This window comes from Vulpes lagopus, chromosome 4 (assembly GCF_018345385.1).
Source record: "Vulpes lagopus strain Blue_001 chromosome 4, ASM1834538v1, whole genome shotgun sequence".
Classification (NCBI taxonomy): Eukaryota; Metazoa; Chordata; class Mammalia; order Carnivora; family Canidae; genus Vulpes; species Vulpes lagopus.
In genome coordinates, this window is record NC_054827.1 from 89,356,053 (window position 1) to 89,375,979 (window position 19,927).

Consider the following 19,927-nt stretch of genomic DNA (forward strand, 5'->3'; position numbering starts at 1 on the left):
ATACTCCCAGTCTGGCTGTTTGAAGCTACCAACATGATGTCACTGACCGGGGCAGCTCCGCTCCATATGGTATCTCTGTCACACAGATGAAACAAACATAAATGACCTCCAGAGTATAGGTCATAACATAATGTAGTAACATATTGAAGAAGTTCTAGATTTTGAATACTTATTAGTTTTGAAAAAATGAACTTCGTGCTTCTATAATTTAAATTTTTAATAATGGGTGGTTTAACAACTTTCTCACACAGAAAATTAAACCACCAGCTCTACTGAGCTTGTATGAGCTGGTGCCAGTACACCTCTAATTGGAGGCAGAGAGCAGACAGGAAGCTAGAGCAAGATAACCAGAAGTTGCAGTGGGGTGAAAAGAAGGGCACAGAGTCAAGAGCTGTTAGGAAGACACAATCTTCACACTGAGTGGGTCCTAGGATTTAGGGGACACAAGAAAGGAAGTGTGCTGAAGGGGGTTCCCTAGTTTAGGGTAAAGGTGACTAGATGGAGGGTCCCATTAGCCACCTGAGGATTTCAGCAGGAGTGGATGCGGGGAGACACACGCGACCTCAGCCTCAATCCGCCTTGTGACTTCCACTGGGCCAGAGCACCTGGGGGCAACTGATGCTCACTGAATGGATGAATGAATGCTCAGCTTAGACCAAGCATGCCCAAAACGGAAAAGTTCTCAATGTGAAGTAAATAATTTCCTTCTGAGGAGTCACCCACTAACTGTTGCTTTGGAAAACAAAAAAATTTCCACATAGTGCTAATATCTATAAATTGCATAAAAATATTAAATAAATAAAATCTGTAACAATCAGGTCTAAGATAATGTGAAAGTCTCTTGGGCTCAATTAGTCTAAGTCTGCTCAGGGAGCAGAATCTTCCATAGTCTGAATGACAAATTAATAAAAATGTAGCCTTTAAAATTTCAGCTCAACTGAGGAGGAAAAAAATCCCTTCTCTTCAAGGGCCAACATAGTATCTCCTGGTTAAATCCTAGTGGTCTTAACTGTGTCTATGCCTATTTACTGCCAGTTACCAAAGCTGACTTTCTTAAGTCAAACTGGTTCTCTTCATGCCAGCGCCTCCCTCCTCGAGTGGAGCTGGGCTAGCACTGGTGAGAAGGTATGGACAGTTTCACACGGTGGAAAACTTGACTGGCACCTCTGACTTTCCCTTCCCTTTGTTTTTCCCATCTTCCTGTCTGTCCCCAATATGGACTTCTAGCACAGAGGACAGGATGAGTGAACGGATAGTGCAAAGGACCCCATCACCATGCAGGGCAGACAGCCCCGGCCCTGCGGTCCTGCTGACCACGCGCGGCCAAGCTGCTCTGATAGGGTGAGGTCACCTTGTTTATCTGTCCACGGTGCTCAGTGTCGGTCTGCATGCCAGAATGTTCTAAGTTCACCTTCCCCCTCCTCAGCCAGGTCACCCCCTCAGCTTCAGACCCCTAGGGCCCTTCCTGAAGCCTGTCATGATTGGCCACGTGGCCACCAGCATCGCCAGCCATGAAGCTGTGCCTTTCCATTCCTCTGACCCAAGACTTCCCCACACATCGCTGCATTCTTGGTGTCCCTGCTTGTCCTTGTTCCCTGCTTTGACCTCCTACTTGTCTGCACCCTCAGACACACAGCAGGTACTCCATTTATGTTTGCTCAGGGTTTGGCAGTTCCAGTGTAATTCTCAGGAAAAACTGTGGTTTTGCAACATCAGAGGCCTTTCTTTAAATAGCTTCATGTAAATATGTTCTAAATCTAAATGGAAAAATTTTGTTTACTTAGCAGCTTTACCAAATACATCAATAAATATTTGGAGCATGTACTGTGAGTATATGTGTACAAACTCTGCATCATGCTAATAGACTAATTATATAAAAATAATTTCTAAATATGAATAGACACTCCAGGGATAACTGAGGTCATGTTTTCAACTGTGGTTCCCTTTTTCTCCAACTTCCTTTTAAGAAGTCAAACTTGGATGTGTGCCTTGGAAGAACATGGAAAATATGAAACAGCACATGAGACCTACTAGCTACACAAAGATCAACACTCTATGTGTAATACTCGTTTGGGAGGACACAGAAGCTTCATCTTTAATTTCCTATGCTCCTGAGCACAAACAGTGGGGTCCCTGCCCCAAGGTGAGCACTGATCCAAACCAGGTGAAGATTAATAGTCCGACAGGTGGGGATCCCTGGGTGGCTCAGTGGTTTGGCGCCTGCCTTTGGCCTGGGGTGCGATCCTGGAGTCCCAGGATCAAGTCCCACATCGGGCTCCTGGCATGGAGCCTGCTTCTCTCTCTCCTCCTGTGTCTCTGCCTCTCTCTCTCTCTCTCTCTCTCTGTCTTTGTCTATCATAAATAAATAAATAAATCTTTTAAAAAAAATAGTCCAACAGGTGACACAGAAGAGAAGCATCACTGTCACCTCATGGCAGGTGCAGGGGAGACATGGCTGGCAGGTTCTCAAAGTCTTCTTGAAGAGAGGAGAAATTGGGTTGAATTCTAAAGGACAACGAAGCTGTCCTTCGTAAACAGTTGATGCCATTAAAAACATGAGATAGATCTCAAATATTGGGCATTTGGGACAAATTCAAACATTTGTATCACCAGGGACTAGCAATGAGCAGAAATCATCATGTGATTCCTGTGTGCCTGTCTCCCCTTGCTGCCTGCACCATTATATAGAATGCCATGAGCTATTAGACTGTCTTAGTATCAAGGACCTTGTTCAGCCACGCCTGGGAGGAGGAGTCCAAAAATCATGAAACGCTTATAGGTCAAGCCACCTATCAGGATGGAAAGGCTTAGGGGGAACAGAAGTTGGCAAATGTGGAGAGAGCAGAAGCCTTGGGATAGGGAAGAGCAAGGATGGACCATGAGAAGGCCAGTCTGGGGCTGGGAAATGGGAATGGGCCTGGGGGCAGGGGCAGGAAGCTGCCAGTGAGCAAGACACCCAGGGCTCCTGTTGTCCACCCAAGAGCTCTAACAGAGAAAGCTAAATTTCTGCTGCAGTTTGAGAATTCATGAAAGGTGCCCCATATCTCCCCAAATAAAAATGCTCCCTAAAGTTCTGCTCAAGTGCAGATCCTCCTCCCATAATAGAGAAAGCATTCTTAGGGGCCTGGGGAGCAGATCATAGCTTCATCCCACGGGAGGCTGTCTGCTGCTGGCTCACTGGCACAAACTAGACTATGCATGGCTCATTGACCCCTGTCACCTGAACAAGGGAAGTGGGACTCAGGGTAAGATTTGACAGGGGAAGGAAGGGCTAGACCAGTTGCCCAACAGAAATACTCTGTGAGCCACAAATGTAAACCACATGTGCAATTTTAAATTTTCTAGCAGGCTAATTAAAAAGTAGAAACAGGTAAAATTAATTTTAATAATATTTTAGGCACAATATAGGTAAGATACTATCACATGTCATCAATAGAAGAGTACAATACTTTAATGAGATAATTTACATTCTTTTTCATACTAAGTCTCTGAATTTGAGCATGTAGTTTACACCTGGAGCACACCTCTAGCCACATTTCACGACTGGACAGGTGGGTCTAGGGCATAGGCTGGGCATGGCTGGAGGAGAGCTGGGGGTCCTCTGTAATGCGGCGTCCTGAGCAGTGTGGGTCTGGGGCCCCATACTCAGGAGGGGAGGAATGGATGGCCAGGATTTAAAAAAAAAATTTTCTGACTAAATTGAACCCAGAACAGACCCTATCCATGAACCAGTGACCAGAGCTCATAGTATCAGAGTCTGGCAGCCATTCATCTTGTCCAGTAGCTCTTCAACCTCAGAGTGAGTCAGAATCACATGGAGGGCTTCTTAAAACAGATCACCTAGGCCCAACCATGGAGTTTCAATTCTGTAGGTATGACTTCACAATTCCAGCAGATTCCTAGGGCTGCTGCTGCTCTGGGGAGCCACACTTGGAGAACCACTGATCTAGATGCATTTCTGGCCAGTGGGTGACCTCTCCAGACAGCTTTTCCTACTGAGTGCTCAGACTGGTTCTATTTGAATATCTCCCTTAGTGATGGACTCAGTCAGTACCCACAAACTTTGTAGAGGCCTTGTCCATTCTAATAATTCTTCCCAATGTTAAGTCTAATCTTATTCCTTAAAACTTCCCACTGTTTTTGCCTTCATCAGGACCCAGGCCTTCCTTCCCCACATGAACCCTTCACGAAACTGAAGACCTGTTCTTTTTCCTTTCTTACTCCCTGCCACTCTATAGCCTTTGTATCTTGTTTTAGGCACTTCTGGCAGGCTTAGTCATATGCATTATTACTGTAGTAGGTTCTATTTTTCTCTAATCTTTATAGTTTCACAATTAAATAGCATACTATAAAAGAAAATATGAATGAACCTCCAAAACTTGATCTCAAAGCAAGTTTCCATCACAGCAAACTTGGACAATTCAGCTCCCATTTCGGCCCCTACTATTCTAAAACAAGTTATATGGGTGAAAGTGCTTTTAAAGTAACGATCCCCAGGTGCGCCTGGGTGGCTCAGTCAGCTAAGCATCCAACTCTTGATTTCAGCTCAGGTTATGATCTCAGGGTCATGAGGTCAAGTCCTGCGTCAAGTCCATGTCAGGCGCACTTAGCGCGGAGTCAGCTTTCTCTCTCCCTCACCACCACCCTCTCTAAACAGATGAATCTTGTAGAAAAATAAAGCAATGACCCCCAAATGTCCATCCCCATGCTGATGTTAGGCTATGACAATGCTCCCATCAGTCTGCAATAGAAAAAAACGTTTTTTTTCCAATAAGCCAAACTTACTCAAGTTCAATAGCTACTCCTTCAGAGATTATGTCCTTCCCTGTTTTTTCATTGCTGAAATAACTTTTCTTCCTGAAATGAGGATGTAGAGGTTGTCAGGGGAATTCCAAAATCAGGTATTTCCCCACTTCCCCACCCCCCGGGTCTGGAAAGCCCTGTGCAAAAGGCAGGTCAGACTGCTGCTCTTATTCCGTTCTCACCTAGGTTTGTCTTGCAACCTTGATTAGCCAGAAAGCAGCGTGCCTCCTCTGAGCCTGGTCACGGACCTTCCTCTGCTGTAACTCGAAGGAACAGGGAATATTTTCTGGAGCTGTTCATGGGTGTCTGTGCTCCCTGACTTCTCTAAAACAAACAACCTCCTCTTATTGGACAGGCAATCTCTACACCTCTCTGAGTCTTCTCCATGGCCTATGAGCCATCCATCCAGGAGAAAAGAGACCAGGTGAGCCAACCAAAGGACACAACACTCCCAGCTGCACTGCCATCCTTTTGCCTGCTGGCTTCCCATAGTCTCTGCCAGGCCCCACGCCTGCCACTGGCATGCTGGCTTTTGGGAGGGCTGTGCTCATATGGCTAGCTAGCCATATTCTCATGGCCAAGGCTTGGAAGAAAAAGCGAGAATGGGGGAAGCACCAAGGGTGGGCACTGTAGGGACACCAGGGCTGAGGCCTCTCTGCTTTGGCTGGCCAGCTTAGCAGAAGCTAGTGTGAAAGCAGGATCCTAGAAGTCTCCTTTCCCTATACAAGCTTGACTCCTAGACCATGGTAGCAGGTCCCTGAAATTCCACTTTGAGTCATGCATTCAGATTTGGATTTAGACCTCATGAAAAGGCAAAAGTCTTACGGGAATAGGTCCTCATGTCTTATTCATATAAACGGGTTGAGACAGGCTCTGCACCAGGGCACAGGGGTGGCAGGAAAGCAAAGGGCCCAAAGAAATGTGTGCATGAAGGGGATCATTGCTGGGATACCAGACAGATTGTCCCCAACCTAGGAAAGGGGGTCGTCCAAAGAGAAAATTATCCTCTAGGAATGGGGCTGGCAAGCTTTTCCTATGAAGGGATAGAGAGTAAATATCTTAGGCTTTATAGGCCACATAGTGTCTGTGGTAACTTCTGTGCCATTGTAGTGGGAAAGCGACCACAACATAACAAAGAGTGGCTATATTCCTCTAAAACTTTCCATATAAAACAGACCATATTTGCCCTGGAGGGTGCAGTTTGTTGCCCCTCATCCTAGAAGACACATAAAAAAAATTCTAGCCAGTCTCCTTTGGTCCTGCATCTGTGCTTCTCCTGCTCTTGGGTCACACCTCCCCCTGCACTGTACTCTAGGAACGTAACCTGTTTATCTGTCTGGAACCCCCACAGCTTCTGAGGCAGAGACCAGCCCTGGCTCCAGCTCATGTGTTTAATATGCATTTGGGGAGCAAGAGTATGCTGTATAAGGGTAGATGCTGTTTACAGCCAACAAACCTCACTGAGCACTTCCAGCCCCTTGGCAACAAGCTACAGGGCTCACACAGGAACGGGGGTCCTTGCTGATGACAAGCACCACCAGAAGATAGCACCCTGGCTTGCAATTTCATTCCTTGTTAAAATGCAAAACCATGGGCGGCTCTTGACGTCAAGGCTAACCTCCAGAAAGCAGCAGGGCCAGAACCGCCTTCAGACAGGCTGCTCCCACCCCCTGGGGAGCCCTTCCCGTCACAGACCCATCACCATTCACTTCAGCCTCCTTAGATGAGGAGGAAAAACACTGTGGCTAGCCAGAGACATAAAAATTCTTTGTTATTGGAAAATCTAAGTGTCTCTCCAGGCCTGTGCTGCACCATTAGGTGACGTCAATGGCTCAGGGTATCCGAGCTCTGCGTTTCCACTCTTCTTAGAACAGCAGCTAATTCACAGCAATAAAGACGTTTCTATTTAGAGCATCAGAAAAGAGGTGGCCCTGTGATTTCTGTATCCCCAAGTCATATACGAAGGGATTGCCTCTTTTCTCTGTGAAGCAGAGAGGGTTTGAAAGTGGCAGGAAGCCAGGAACTTGACATTGAATTCCATTCAGGCTAACCAACAGCTGCAGGACTTACTATGCACCAGGCAGGATAGGCTCACAAAGACAAGTGACCCCACGAGAGAGGAGAGGGCAGTTAGGCACACAAAGAGCCATGATAACAGTGCAGGTGATACACAGCAAAGAAGGTACTCAGGGGCTTCAGGAGGGGCATGGCACTTGACATTCCTTGGGATGGACCGTGAAGGATAAGCAGAATTTGGGCTCACATGGTTGCAGGAGTCTGGTGACAAGGAGACTGGGGATCGACTGACTGATAAAGGGAGGAAGGAGGGAGAAGCAAACCTAGGTTGGTAGGCAAAGGCTCTGCTTGATTTTGGACATGGACTGTACTTGGCTCATTTCTGGCATGAGCATGAATGAGCCTAGGTGGGTCTGCACTCTGCATGGTAGCTTCACGGCCCATGATAGGCTGGCTGGCCCTGCTTGGGTTCAGGAGGCTGTCTCTAACGAGCCACCAGGATGTCCTACACCTCTCCCTCCATCTATGTCACCTTTCATGTAGACCTCATCCTTCCCCCCAGAATGTGTGAGCTTGGTTGTTGATAGAATTTATTTTTTCTATGCAGGTCAATTCCTTTCCTTTCCCAGAGGTCTCCAAGGACTTGCCTTTCTATGTGATGGTGATATTAAATGAAAACTTTCTGATTCTAGATGAAATTCTCAGTGTTGAGAAAGGCATTTTATGTTGTACTAAATCTTAAGAAAAAGCATGATTCCCTTTGCTATTCTAGAATATTTTGCTTGAATAGCCAAATCAATCTTGAAGAATAATAAAGCCAGAGGCATCATGCTCCCTGATTTCTTTTTTTTTTTTAAGATTTTATTTATTTATTCATGAGAGACACAGAGGGAGAAAGAGAGAGAGGCAGAGACACAGGCAGAGGGAGAAGCACGCTCCATGCAGGGAGCCTGATGTGGGACTCCATCCTGGGACTCTGGAATCACACCCCGAGCCAAAGGCAGACACTCAACCACTGAGCCACCTAGGCGTCCCCATGCTCCCTGATTTTAAACTACATCACAAAGCTATAATAATCCAAACAGTATGGTGTTAGCATAAAAACATACACATAGATCAATGGACCAGAATAGAGAGCCCAGAAATAAACCCAGATATATATGGTCAATTAATTTATAAGAAGCCAACAATATACAATGGAGAAGGTATAGTCTGTTCAATAAATGGTACTGGGCAAACTTGACAGTCACATGCCAAAGAATGAAACTGAGCGGTTATCTTAGAATATATATAAAACTCAACTCAAAATGGGTGAAATATTTGAACATATGTAATATTTGAAAAAATTAAACTCCAAGAAGAAAATACAGAGGCTAAGCTCCCTGATATCAGTCTTGGCTATGATTTTTTGGACAGGACACAAAAGCAAATGCAAAAGAAAGATAAATAAACAATTGAGACTACAAAGTTAAAAAGTTTCTGCGCATCAAGGGAAACCATCAACAAAGCAAAAAGGCAACCTATCAAATGGGAGAAAATATTTGCAAATTATATCAGGTTAAGCGTTAATAGTCAAAATATATAGAGAACTCCCATAACTCAATAGCAAAACAAAAAAAAATCTGACTCAAAAATAGGCAGAAGATCTGAATAGACACTTTTTCAAAGAAGAATTAAAAATGGCTAGGAGGTACACGCAAAAACATTCAACATCACTAGTCATCAGGACAATATAAATCAAAAACACAAGGAGTTATTGACTCACCGTTGTTAGAATGGCTAGTATCAAAAAGATACGAAATGACAAGTGTGGGCTAAGATGCAGAGAAAAAGGAACCCCTATGCACTGTTGGTAGGAATGTATACTGGCACAGGCACTATGGAGGTTCTTCAAAAAATTAAAAATGGAACTACCATATGTTATAGCAATTTACTTCTGGACATTTATCCAAGGGAAATGAAAACACTAACTTGAAAGAATATATGCATTCCTATGTTCACTACACCGTGGTTTACAATAGCCAAGGCAGAAACAACCTGTGTCCACTGATGGATGAATGGATAAAGAAAACGTGGAATATATATACAATGGAGTATTATTAGCCATCAGAAAGAAGGAAACTTGCTATTTGCTGCAACATGGATGGACCTTGAGGTCATTGTGCTAAGGATAGACAGAGAAAGACAACACCATATTGTATCACTTCCATGCATAGCAGAAAACAAAAAGAACACCAAACATACAGATACAGAGAACAGGCTAGTTGCTAGAGGTGGGGTGGGGGTGAGGGTGGGGGTGAGGGGGGTCAAAAGTACACACTTCCACTTAGGAAATAAATAAGTCATGGGGATATAATGTAGAGCACAGTGACTATTGCTAACACTGTAATGTAAACTTGAGAGTTGCTAAGAGAATAGGCTTCAAAAGATCTCATCACAAGAAAAAATTTTGTAATTATGTCTGGTGATACATGTTAACCTGACTTTTGTGTAATCATTTTACAATATTTACTAGTATCAAATCATTATTAAAAAAAAAAAGGTATGGGGACATGGGTACCTCTGATGGGCTGAGACACCAGCTGAAAGTCCTGCACAGCTCACTGTACCCAGGCCCACCTCCCCATGGGAGTTGCATACTCAAGGCAGAGGGCGGGGGGCAGTTTCTCTCATTGCCTGGCCAGCCTCCACCATCTGAGCCCACACTTTCCAAGTCCCCAACCTGCTCCCCTAAAATTTATTACGCCCCAAAGACCTTCATATCCTTTCAAGGTATTATCTCTTCTTTTAAAATCTCCATCTACGTCAAAGGCCATATTTTGTATTTTCGAACACAGGTCACCGGTAATTATGTTTCTTCACTTACTTTTCAACCAATAAACTTTTAAGTATGAGTGAAAATACACATAATTCAGTATTAAAAGTATAACTTAAAATACATATGTACCAATATCAATATTTCTCCCTGTGATAAAACTATCTTTAAAAGTTCTTAAGTATAGCAACTTATTGAAATTCTGTTACTCCTGAAGACAAGACTGTAATGTATTGTTGTTGTACATGATATAATGGTACAAACAGCGCTCACAATGTTAATTTTTACTAACTTGAAATGATTGTTTTTGATATGAATTTGTACGCATGAAATGCTCAAATACATATAGGCTTTTCATTTGCTTAAGAAATTAAGATAGAAAAATACAGAACATCTTTGTATGGAAGAAGAATTTTATGGTGTCATAAAATATATTAGTTTTTAGTTGCATAGCCAGAAGCTAAATCATAACTTATGTGCACTACTAATAAAGCAGCAGAAGCTTGTGGGAATTTTTTTTTAACTGTTTGTCAAAGGAGCCTAATTTTGTCATAAACCTCCTAAATGGACAACTACAGTGAGCTATGGAGAAAGACAAGCAGGTAACAGTGGTGAGAATGTAATGCGGGGTCAAGCTGACAAAGCAAAGGAAGGAAACTGAATACCATACCTGCTTATTATTGTCAGTGGTACAACACAGTTTCTTGAGGGAGACAAAATGCCTAATTTTCCTAATAACATAAATTATCAGTTATTAGTGAGTCAGATAGGAGATGATTCAACAAGTCAGCAAATGAAAACATCAACAGAATTTCTTAAAGCAAACCCAGGGTCCATTCTAGGGCAGATTAAAATTTCAAACAAAACCTACTCTACAGAAAACCCATTTTTCATACACAGCCCACATATGCCTTGAGAAGCTGTGCTTCCCTTTTAGTCACAGTTGGCTCAGAAACACTTCCCTAATGGGTATTTCATTTTGCAACATTCCTGAAGCTTGTCTCCTAGCTATCTTCAGCGATAGGACGAAGTGCTACTCCTGATAAAATTTGTTTTAATTTTGCTGACACTAATAATTTTACAGCTTATATAAAAAGCAGAAGACTCATTTGGACAATGACCAGATTACCACAGTCGCTGTTCTTACATTAATATTTCATATCCTTTGACGGCATGGTCATCACAATGACGATATTTTTCAGGCAGAGAAAACTCGTCTTATTTCAAGGTTATGGACAGAATCCCAAAACAGCCTACAATCTTGCTCGTGACACAAGGGAGACCAGAAAAAGACTATCGCTGCCTCAGCCCTGCACAAAAATCACTTCAAGGTAGATTTTCTACTGACGGTGGAGCCAGGAATTCCAGAGAACTCTGTGAGATTATATAGGAAGAGCCAAGAGTCTCCTCTGTCTCTCTTCCTTTGATTCAATTTTCTCTGGAAGACTCTGAAGAGAGCATAGAAAATTCTGGTTATTCTGTAATGAGCTTCATTAAACAGGAAGAGGTAAGATTTACCTACTCTTAATAAGAATTTCCTCTGATAGTGCACTGCCTACAAGTGGGAGAAAAATAACACTGTCTAGACAGAAGAACTTCTCTCTTATCTGTAAAATCAGGAAGATCAGAAAAATTCATTCTGACAGAAATTACCAAGCAATACTATCTCCTCTGCCTTGGTTACCTAAGAATTCTGGTCACACACACAGTCAATCTTAGCTCAAGTTTTCTGAGAAGATGGTCTAAGGATGATGATAATACCAATGTGACAGCATCATGGCACTGAGCATGGACTGCTGGTGGAAATGGCCAAGCCACGGGGATACAGAAGGTCTCTGTCTATGCTCATAACCCTTGTCAGGCCTGCCAGGGCCCCACCACCCAGAGGGAACCTAAATGGCAGAAAATACAAGACAGTGTGGTCTCTGGACCAAGGGTTAACAATTTCAAATCTTAATAAATAAGTAAAATTGGAGAGGAAATGAAATATAGGCATTTTGCTAAATTTACATTGTGTGTGTGTGTGTGTGTGTGTGTGTGTGTCTGTTAACCACCAATTTGGAAAGAACTCAGGTAGTCATAAGAGTCATAGGCAAGACTCTCCACTCTGGTTACTGGCCTGACAAAACATCACACAACAGTGTATGTCTCTTGTAATCCATGCTATGAAGCTAATGTTGACCTTCAAGCCAGTTTACTAAAGGCTCCTCAGTGACCTCTTGTCTGGGGATCCTGTTTGGCTTTGTAAACCCTCTCACAAAATTTAACTGGGAGAAGGAAAGGAAATTATGTATTTACCTTCTTAAATAGTCTTGTCTGATAATCTGAGATTAAATGAAATCAGATCACCTCAGCCTGTGGTCAAACACCCCTTTCTCTATGTAACTGTGACCTCCAGTGTGCTCTCTGCCTTGTGGAACAAACCCAGAGCCAGCCCGGAGAAAACCACTACAGAGCCAGTGCCTCAAGGAGAGAAGACTGACTTCCAGTGCAGGACTGAGGCCAGTGAGCCCTGATGTTTTGTTGTTTTTATAACAGGGGAAAGCCTAAACACAGAGGTCAGTGGGGATAATGGAACCACAGGTGACCAAGTGAAGGTGGGCAGTTGGGGAGATACTTTGTAAAGCCTATAAACAGGAGAAGAGAAGGGGAGGGGAAGCCATGTCTGGGAGCTGTTGCCAGCTGCGTGGAATTGTCCCCGGCATATACTACGTACAACCCAACCCACCATATTGGTGGGTCTAATGCTTACACTGGCATTTCAATAGGCAAACCCAAATGCCTATTGAACCCTTCTAAAGAAGGAACCCTTCAACTAAAATGGATCAAGAAATTCACTCTCACCCTCCTTGGCCAATCACTGGGGTGATCTTCACATGCTGTTGGATGCTGTCCCCGGATTTCCGTCTGGCATAGTAAACCCCCTGCCACTCCTACATAGACAAAGAGAGCTCTTAAAATCCTTCCATCAAAGCTTACAGCTACTTCTACAGAGGGTCTTGTCAAGTTAAGCAATTAACTTTCAAAACAAAAACACCGCTCTATCATTGCATCCATCGCACCCATTACTACCTAAGACTCGTGGACACCGTGCACAAAGACCCCAAAGACCAACATGTCCATCTCCAGACTGGCCTTCCAGTGTCCAAGCTGATGAGTGGGTTGAGTTTCCACTCTCAGTCCTATGGGTGTAGCAGCACCAGGTCAAGGTATTGTTACAGGGTCTCCCTTAAAATCTTCACGGCAACCTCTGAGCTTGATATTATCATCCTTAGTTTATAGATAAGTAAGCCAAGGCTCAGAGATTCTAACTGATTTGCCCACATTAGGAAGTGGAGAATGTGGTTCTAAATTCCTATCTCTTAATTTTTCCTTGAAACCTATCATCTGACTCTCCTACAGAGCATCCTATTAAGACTTCTCTGGGATTAGTCTGGCGCCTAGCAATTTCCATCAATCAAGCAAAGGAGAGTATGAACATTCTTGCTGCCTCTGGACCCAGGGAGCCAGCTGGAACAAAGAACCTGGTGTCCTCAAGGGGGATCCTCTGGCACCTCCACTATTTCTAGGAGGGAGGGAATACATCAGAATCTGAATTTTTCTACAGCCTTTTCTTGCCTCCTCTCTCCCAAGGGCAGCTAACTGGTATGTACACTGGGGTCACTCTCCTGGCAAAATTTTTTTAGAGTACTTGATAATGTCCCAATTCCATTTTCAGCTCACTGCTCTTATTTGTAAAAAATCAATGTTGCCTGTCATATAAACCCAAACTTATTTTATTCCTAAAAAGTGGTCCCCAATTAAAAGAATACAGTACTTATGTAACTACTTCACATCAGAGAAAGCAAGATGAGAGAAATAATCTGAGAAAGCATTCTGCATGCTTAAAAGAAAATGCATCAGGAGGTCCAGCAGTAGGAGCCACACTCCTCCTTTGGAGGGAAGGGCTTGGGGAAAGTTGCTGATGGCCCTGACAGCCCTGCCTTCAGCGGCTGCACAAACTGACATGACAGGGAGAATGAGCTATAGGTCTCTACCTAACTGTGATGAGGAAAGAGAACAGAAAAAGGGAAACTGACCAAGAATTGGGCCCATATGTAAATATTGATATGACATACTTTGAATCACCCCAACACTGGACACACTAAAAACGTGACAGCTGCCTGGGTGGCACTCTGCTCAGAGGTAGGAATGATACTGCAGCGATGACAGGGGGATACAGTCACCCAAAGGATAAACTCTCCTTATGCAAACCCATTAGATTCTGTATCATCCTAAGTACCAGATTGATTTGGTGTCCAAAATTAACCCCAAAATGGACTTACTTTGCAAACCTAAGAGATCTTTCACTTAATTATCCTGTTAGGAAAGAATCTCATCTTAAAGACATGACACCTAGAACTCACAGGGAAAAAAAGGCACCGGGAGGGGTTTGCAGATCTGCCTGTTTCACCCACCTTGCCTTTCTTGATGCACGTGTTGATGGTGTCGAGAAGGTCTGCCCGGTTCTTATCACTTTTGGGCAGCTCGGCGAGCTCTTTCCCCAGCAGCTCGCCTTTGTGGTAGCCCATCATCCTTTCAAAAGCCGGGTTGACATACTGTGAACAGGAGGTGGTTATAGGTCAGGGCAGGTAAGCTGTGCTCCCCCACAAGTGCTTGCTGGCACCCAGAGGAACACACTGGAATATCAATAAGAAGTTCCCTAGATGAGCACTCTCTGATGTGGGTGGCAGCTGGTCCCCCTCACATCACTAAGCCTCCTGGACTAGTTGCCTCACTCCCGAGCAGCAGTGTATTCACTCAGCACACCAGAAGATACTGGAAGAAATTCTTTACCAGGAGAAGAACAAGAAGACCTCGTCTTGTAGAGCCAGCCTCTTGTGGGCCTTATTCATCCTCAATTGCTCATGAAATAAAAAAACTTAAAAAATAAAAAGCAGTTAGAATAAAAATTAATTAGTTCAACAGGTCATGGGCTTGTATTAGTCACATCTCTGCAAGGCAGAGATTTGATCTCTCATGCCTCCTTTCTAATTGCCACTATCTACTAACCAACGCTATGGCTTGGGGCCACTTCCCATCTAACCTCAACGATAAATCTGATTAAACAACTTGGGCAGAAAGCAGCCCTTTCATGCTGGGCACACGTGGGCGTGAGAAGAGGTCCCCTCAGCACATTCCGAGGCGAGCAGACTAACACGTTTCTTTCCAAACTCCTGCCCAGGGCCCTGGAATTCAGAGCTTTTCCCTTGCCTGACTCCTGGCTCCCATCTCCACCCTCCAATTTCTTCTCAAAGAAGGGGGCAAGACAAAGAACATGGGGCAAATGTGACCGTATGGCCTCTAGGTCATGGATTTCTCTGGACATCATGCCCATCCACCTGCTGCTTCAGACACATCCTTGCAAGCTGTCATCAGCATCACTCCTGCGCTCCGCTCTGATGGCAGCGGTAAGGAGCCTGATAATGCAGGGACTCTTGGGGACCTGTTCCCTTGAGAACAAAGCCTCTACTGACACATTAAACCTGGGCACTGGAGGGGCTAGGGAAGTTGCTCTGGAGCCTTAGCATGTGGCCTTGTAAGAGCGACAGAAGGGGGTAGTGGTGACATTGTCTTAGTTGATCTCCTGTCACTAACATGGGGTGTGCACCCCCCTGCAGTAGCCACGCAGCATGGCCTCTGCCCACCAGGCTGGCCTGCCCCTGCGGGCTGAGCTGCCTATGCTTTCCTCTCGCCTCCGGGCCTCTGCCCACCTGCTCTTTCTACCTACAACGCCCCTTCCCCGTCTCCATGCCTCGCCAAATCCCACTCACCACCCCACCCCCGCATGCTGTGCTTGACCCTCTGTCCAGTCTGAGCTGGTGCCACTCCTACAGGCTCGCATTCCCTCCCGTGAAGCTTTCTAGTTACTTCTCACGCTCAGTCCAAATTTCTGTTTATTTCTCTCTCTCCCCCCACTAGACATAAAAATTCCCAAGGGCAAGGCACCTTAGGCTTTCTCTCTGGATCCTCAAGACTATCGAGTAAATATGTGATATATGTACTGTTTTCCTTGCTGACAAAATCCTCCTATATTTTCCTGTGTGTTTATTCTACCTTCGTTATTAAGTCGAAAATATGGGTACAAGTCATGGTTCTCTGCTACTGCTAGGGCTCCTGCAACCTCGGAATGCAGCAGGTACTCCAGCGCTTGGACTCTGGAGCCAACACCCTCAAGTTCAAATCCCGGCTCTGCCGATGACTAGCTCTGGGACTGCGGGCAAGCCACTGGCCTTCCCTGGTGCCCAGCTTCCTCACCCGTAAAATGGCTCTAGTGGTAGTGCCTGGCTCATCAAATGGTCTTAAGAATTACATGAGAATGTAAAAATGCTTAGTACTGTGCCTGGTACATGGTAAGCTGCACGTAAATGTCATAAAGTAAATAGTTTAGATGGATGGACAAAAGGTAAGCACTGCTCCTAAATTGAAGTGTTCCCACTTGACCTCTGAAGCAGTGACACAGAGGCACGTGCTCTTCAGAGGCAGTGCCCGAAGGACTCTGCTATGGGGTAAGAACACATGTGAGACACCCCGTCCACAAGGACTCCTCTTGAAACGCGGGACACAAATGTCATTTTACTTCCCCCTGGCATATAATACCCTCTCTTCAACTTCTTTCTCCTTGCTTTAGAGTTTTATATTTAGATTTTTCAGTGCGTAGTCCATTTCTTCCTGTTCGTGGTAGCGTTGGGGAGGGGAGGACACTCCCACGTTACCTCCCCCAGAGATAAACCACCTGTTGCTCACTACAGAATGAAGGACTCTGTTTCCTATTCAAGGAGTCACCAATGAAACTACAAATGGGGAAGCAGGGAGAACAGGGAGCCCCTCCTACTCATTATAAAAATCATAACCCAACGGTCCCCTGTCAAAGGGGGGTACAAAGCAAATGTGTTCCATGAATGGAACTGAGGTGCTAGCCTGGATATAAGTGAGGGGGATGTCAGTAGCAAACATGTCTCGGTCTGCAGTCCAGGATGCAGGCCTGACTGTGTGCAGGTGGGCAGTCACAGGCAGCAACATGAGGAAGTTTCCAGACCCACCTCAAGGAGCAGCCAGAAAAATTCTATAAATACAATCAAACAGGGAACCAGGAAGGAAAGGAAGGAAAGCTCTGCAGTCAGAAAGACATGGCTATGTATTTTGGTTCCAATACTTACTAAATGGGGCTTTCCCTGAGTAAATTCCTTGATCTTGCTGGGTTTCAGTTTCCCCATCTGTATTATGGGACAGTTGTGTCTCTTTTATAGAGTTCCTGAATGTATAGGGGATAACGTTATGAACCTGTTTATAAGGGCCTAGGCAGGGGAGATGCTGAGGGTACAAGAGCAGGGTGTGTCTGTGTGCAGTGGGGGGCTCTGTTGTGGGGCACTGGTCTTTGGTTTGTACTGATGACAGCAAGTGCTCCAACTGTAAACTCAGTGACGTCATGCAAACCAACTGCAGGCAGGCCGGTATCCACTGATGGAAAAGTCTACATTTCAGACTACTGTTTAAGCATAAATGTCTTACCTTCCAACAAATATAGTAAGATGACTTTACTTCAAAAAAGCTTTCTCTACTATACACTTTTCCTTTGGAAGACAACTTTCCCATACAAGCCAGCTCTGTGATTATAAACCAACTGGAGGCAAATACATGAGTACCTTGGAAAATATTTCATTCCTAAAGGCATTTATAAGCACTTACTCTACAATTCTGACAGGCTTCCATGCAATGTAAACGCTGTCTTTACAAATCGCCAACAGATCTGCCCTACCTTGGACAAAGAAATCACAGGTTCTTAATCTAAATAATTTTTCATTCTTATTGGATATCTAATTCTCAAACTAAGTCCATCAGTTTTCTTTACACACTTTGATGTTTCTTTCACCAAAGAAAATAAACAGAAATGTAAGGATTATGGCAAAGCTCCTCGATAAAGGATGGCTCAAACTTGAAAGGTTCTATTCTGACATCTCCGGGTGAAGTGTCTCCATACCTGAATCACATGGTCATCGCTTGTAATTTCTATGGCTTCGTGACAGTGGTCTAATGCTGTAAACACTGAATTACAGGCCCTGAAAGTTGCAAAAGATGGACATTAGTGCTGCTATAAAACCATCAGCATTTCATGTGTTGACTTATCAAAGTAAACAGTTGCCCAAATTCATTAAAACCATGCCCTTTTTGAAGGAAAAAAACCATGCTAGCCTTTCGAACTAAACTAGTTTGAATCAAGAATAGCAAGTATTCTGTGACTATAACACGAAGACGTGGAAACCAGCAAAGTCTTCACGTATCACAGAACAAACCACATACGTGCTGAGTGAAACCTTAATACTGAACACGAGAGACCAGATAGCAGCAGACCGTCTCTTTAGGCTCCGTGTCTACGTCAAAGCTGTTGTGTTTTGTTCCTCACGTGGTCATGGAAAAGTCAAGACCCCAGCAATGAGGAGAACTTGATTAAGCCCAAATTGAATCTGAGGCATTCTGTTTGCCCTTTTGCAACAGATTAACATTTTTCTCCTCCTTTCTTACTTTCATGACCCCTGATAAACAAGCCTTTATATGGCACTTTGCTTTCAACCACACCCACTGGCCTGATGGAGGCAGAAAGACTCAACTCCCCCCACCTGGTTAGGCGTAGAGCCCCCCAGGAGGCCCTTCTCGGTGACCTTCTTTGTCCAAGGGGAATATTTGAAATCATTTCCACTTCTCAGCTTCTTGGTTAGAATTTTCAGTACCTTCTAATCCAGTGCGGCTCTAAATACAGCAAGTAATTTACTACCTAACACAGAAAGTATGTAGCTGGTTACTAGAGCTTTGTTATTTGTACAGGCTGTTTAAAGAACCCCAGTGAGGGCTTTCTTACCCATTACAACAAAACAAAACAAAGCAAATTTACTTGATTGATGTTGCTTCTTATAAAACATACTCTGAAGATGTTATTCACTTTCCCCACTCACGGAGGCATCCAACTTTACCATCCTGTTTTAAACTATTGACAAGGTAGAGGCAGAAAAAACTGAGTGAAGTCTGGTTCTGTATTTTGCCAGTTATGGGACCGTGGGCAACTTCTTATCCTGGCTGGCCCCCGGCTTCCCCATCTATAAAATGAGAACAGCAACACCCATTTTACAGGTTGCTGAAAAAATCAAAATAGTTTATGTGAGGCATTTCTCAAAGTGCTACGGATAATGTAGGAATTCAGCATATAGTCCTTATTATTATTTGTAAGACCCCAGAGCAGTATTTCCTTACTCTCCAACACTTTCAAAGGGCTTTGGTGAGAAGAAAAGTGAATCACAACCTATCTCTTCTCAGGAGTATACTCAAAATATCTAACCAAAAACCGTATTCAAGAATAGCAAGGTAATCAATACGAGGAGTAAAAGATCTTAGCACATCGAAGGGTACAAGAGTCCTACAGTTGTGGAGACGAAGGTAACCAGTATGGGTGGGTAATAAGCGATCACCATAGGGTGAGCTGAGAAGGTAAGCCTAACTTCTCTGAGATTCCTGAAGGGTCCAATAGGTTTTCTTATTTAAACTGCTCCAATCTAACTAATTTGAACCATGTACTGTCTTAATACTATCCCGGTATCTGTAAACACAATCTTTTAAAATAAGAGAAAAAGAATAAAAGAGGATTTAAAATTATTACCAAAGTCACTACTAACTTGCTTTTCACAGAGACAAGAGCTAGTCTTATCAGTAGTATTTTCCTGGCATGTGGGTCCAGAACCCAACCTGGCAGCACAGAAGAGTGTTTCCCTTCCTCCAGGAGTCTGATGAGGAAAAGCACACTCTGTGTGGAATAATCCCTACATGTGAGAGCTGCATAATCAAGCTATAACACACTTTATCAAATGATCATGTTTGATCATTTGCCCATTTTGTGACAGTGTATGTACGCCTCACCTAAGCATTTAAACAGGTACTTTAAGAGTATTAGTGCTTTTGTCGATTCAAGAGCTGCCCTATGTAAGACTTTAGCTCCAACTGCCAAAATATATCTATGAAATATTCATTGTATGATGATCCACAAAGTGTAAAATCTTCAGTGTGATGGCCAATGGAACAAAGCAAATTGTTATCAAGATTCAAGGTAGGAGACCGTGAGGAGGGCCAGCAGACTGTTTTCTCCCAGTGACATGCTGGACTGCACCATGTAGTCCTAGGCTTTAAACCAATTTAGTTGATGGTTCTACTTAAATAAACCTGCAGCAAAATGAGGTAATCAATTTAAATCATGTTCCTAGAGTTTGG

At 43.9% G+C, this 19,927-nt stretch overlaps 1 protein-coding gene across 11 annotated transcripts in view; it reads right to left on the reverse strand.

Annotated features, from left to right (window-relative positions):
- PDE8B (phosphodiesterase 8B) overlaps positions 1-19,927 on the reverse strand; it is a 276,868-nt gene that overhangs the window by 99,592 nt on the left and 157,349 nt on the right. For 10 of the 11 annotated variants that reach the window (XM_041752398.1, XM_041752397.1, XM_041752396.1 and 7 more), the window contains exons 7-10: positions 17,655-17,733; positions 14,092-14,232; positions 12,479-12,567; positions 10,305-10,365 (exon numbers count right to left, since the gene is read on the reverse strand). In XM_041752398.1, coding sequence (XP_041608332.1) covers positions 10,305-10,365; positions 12,479-12,567; positions 14,092-14,232; positions 17,655-17,733 — 370 coding nt within the window. The remainder of the gene's footprint in view (positions 1-10,304; positions 10,366-12,478; positions 12,568-14,091; positions 14,233-17,654; positions 17,734-19,927) is intronic. The other variant, XM_041752395.1, reaches the window with a different exon arrangement.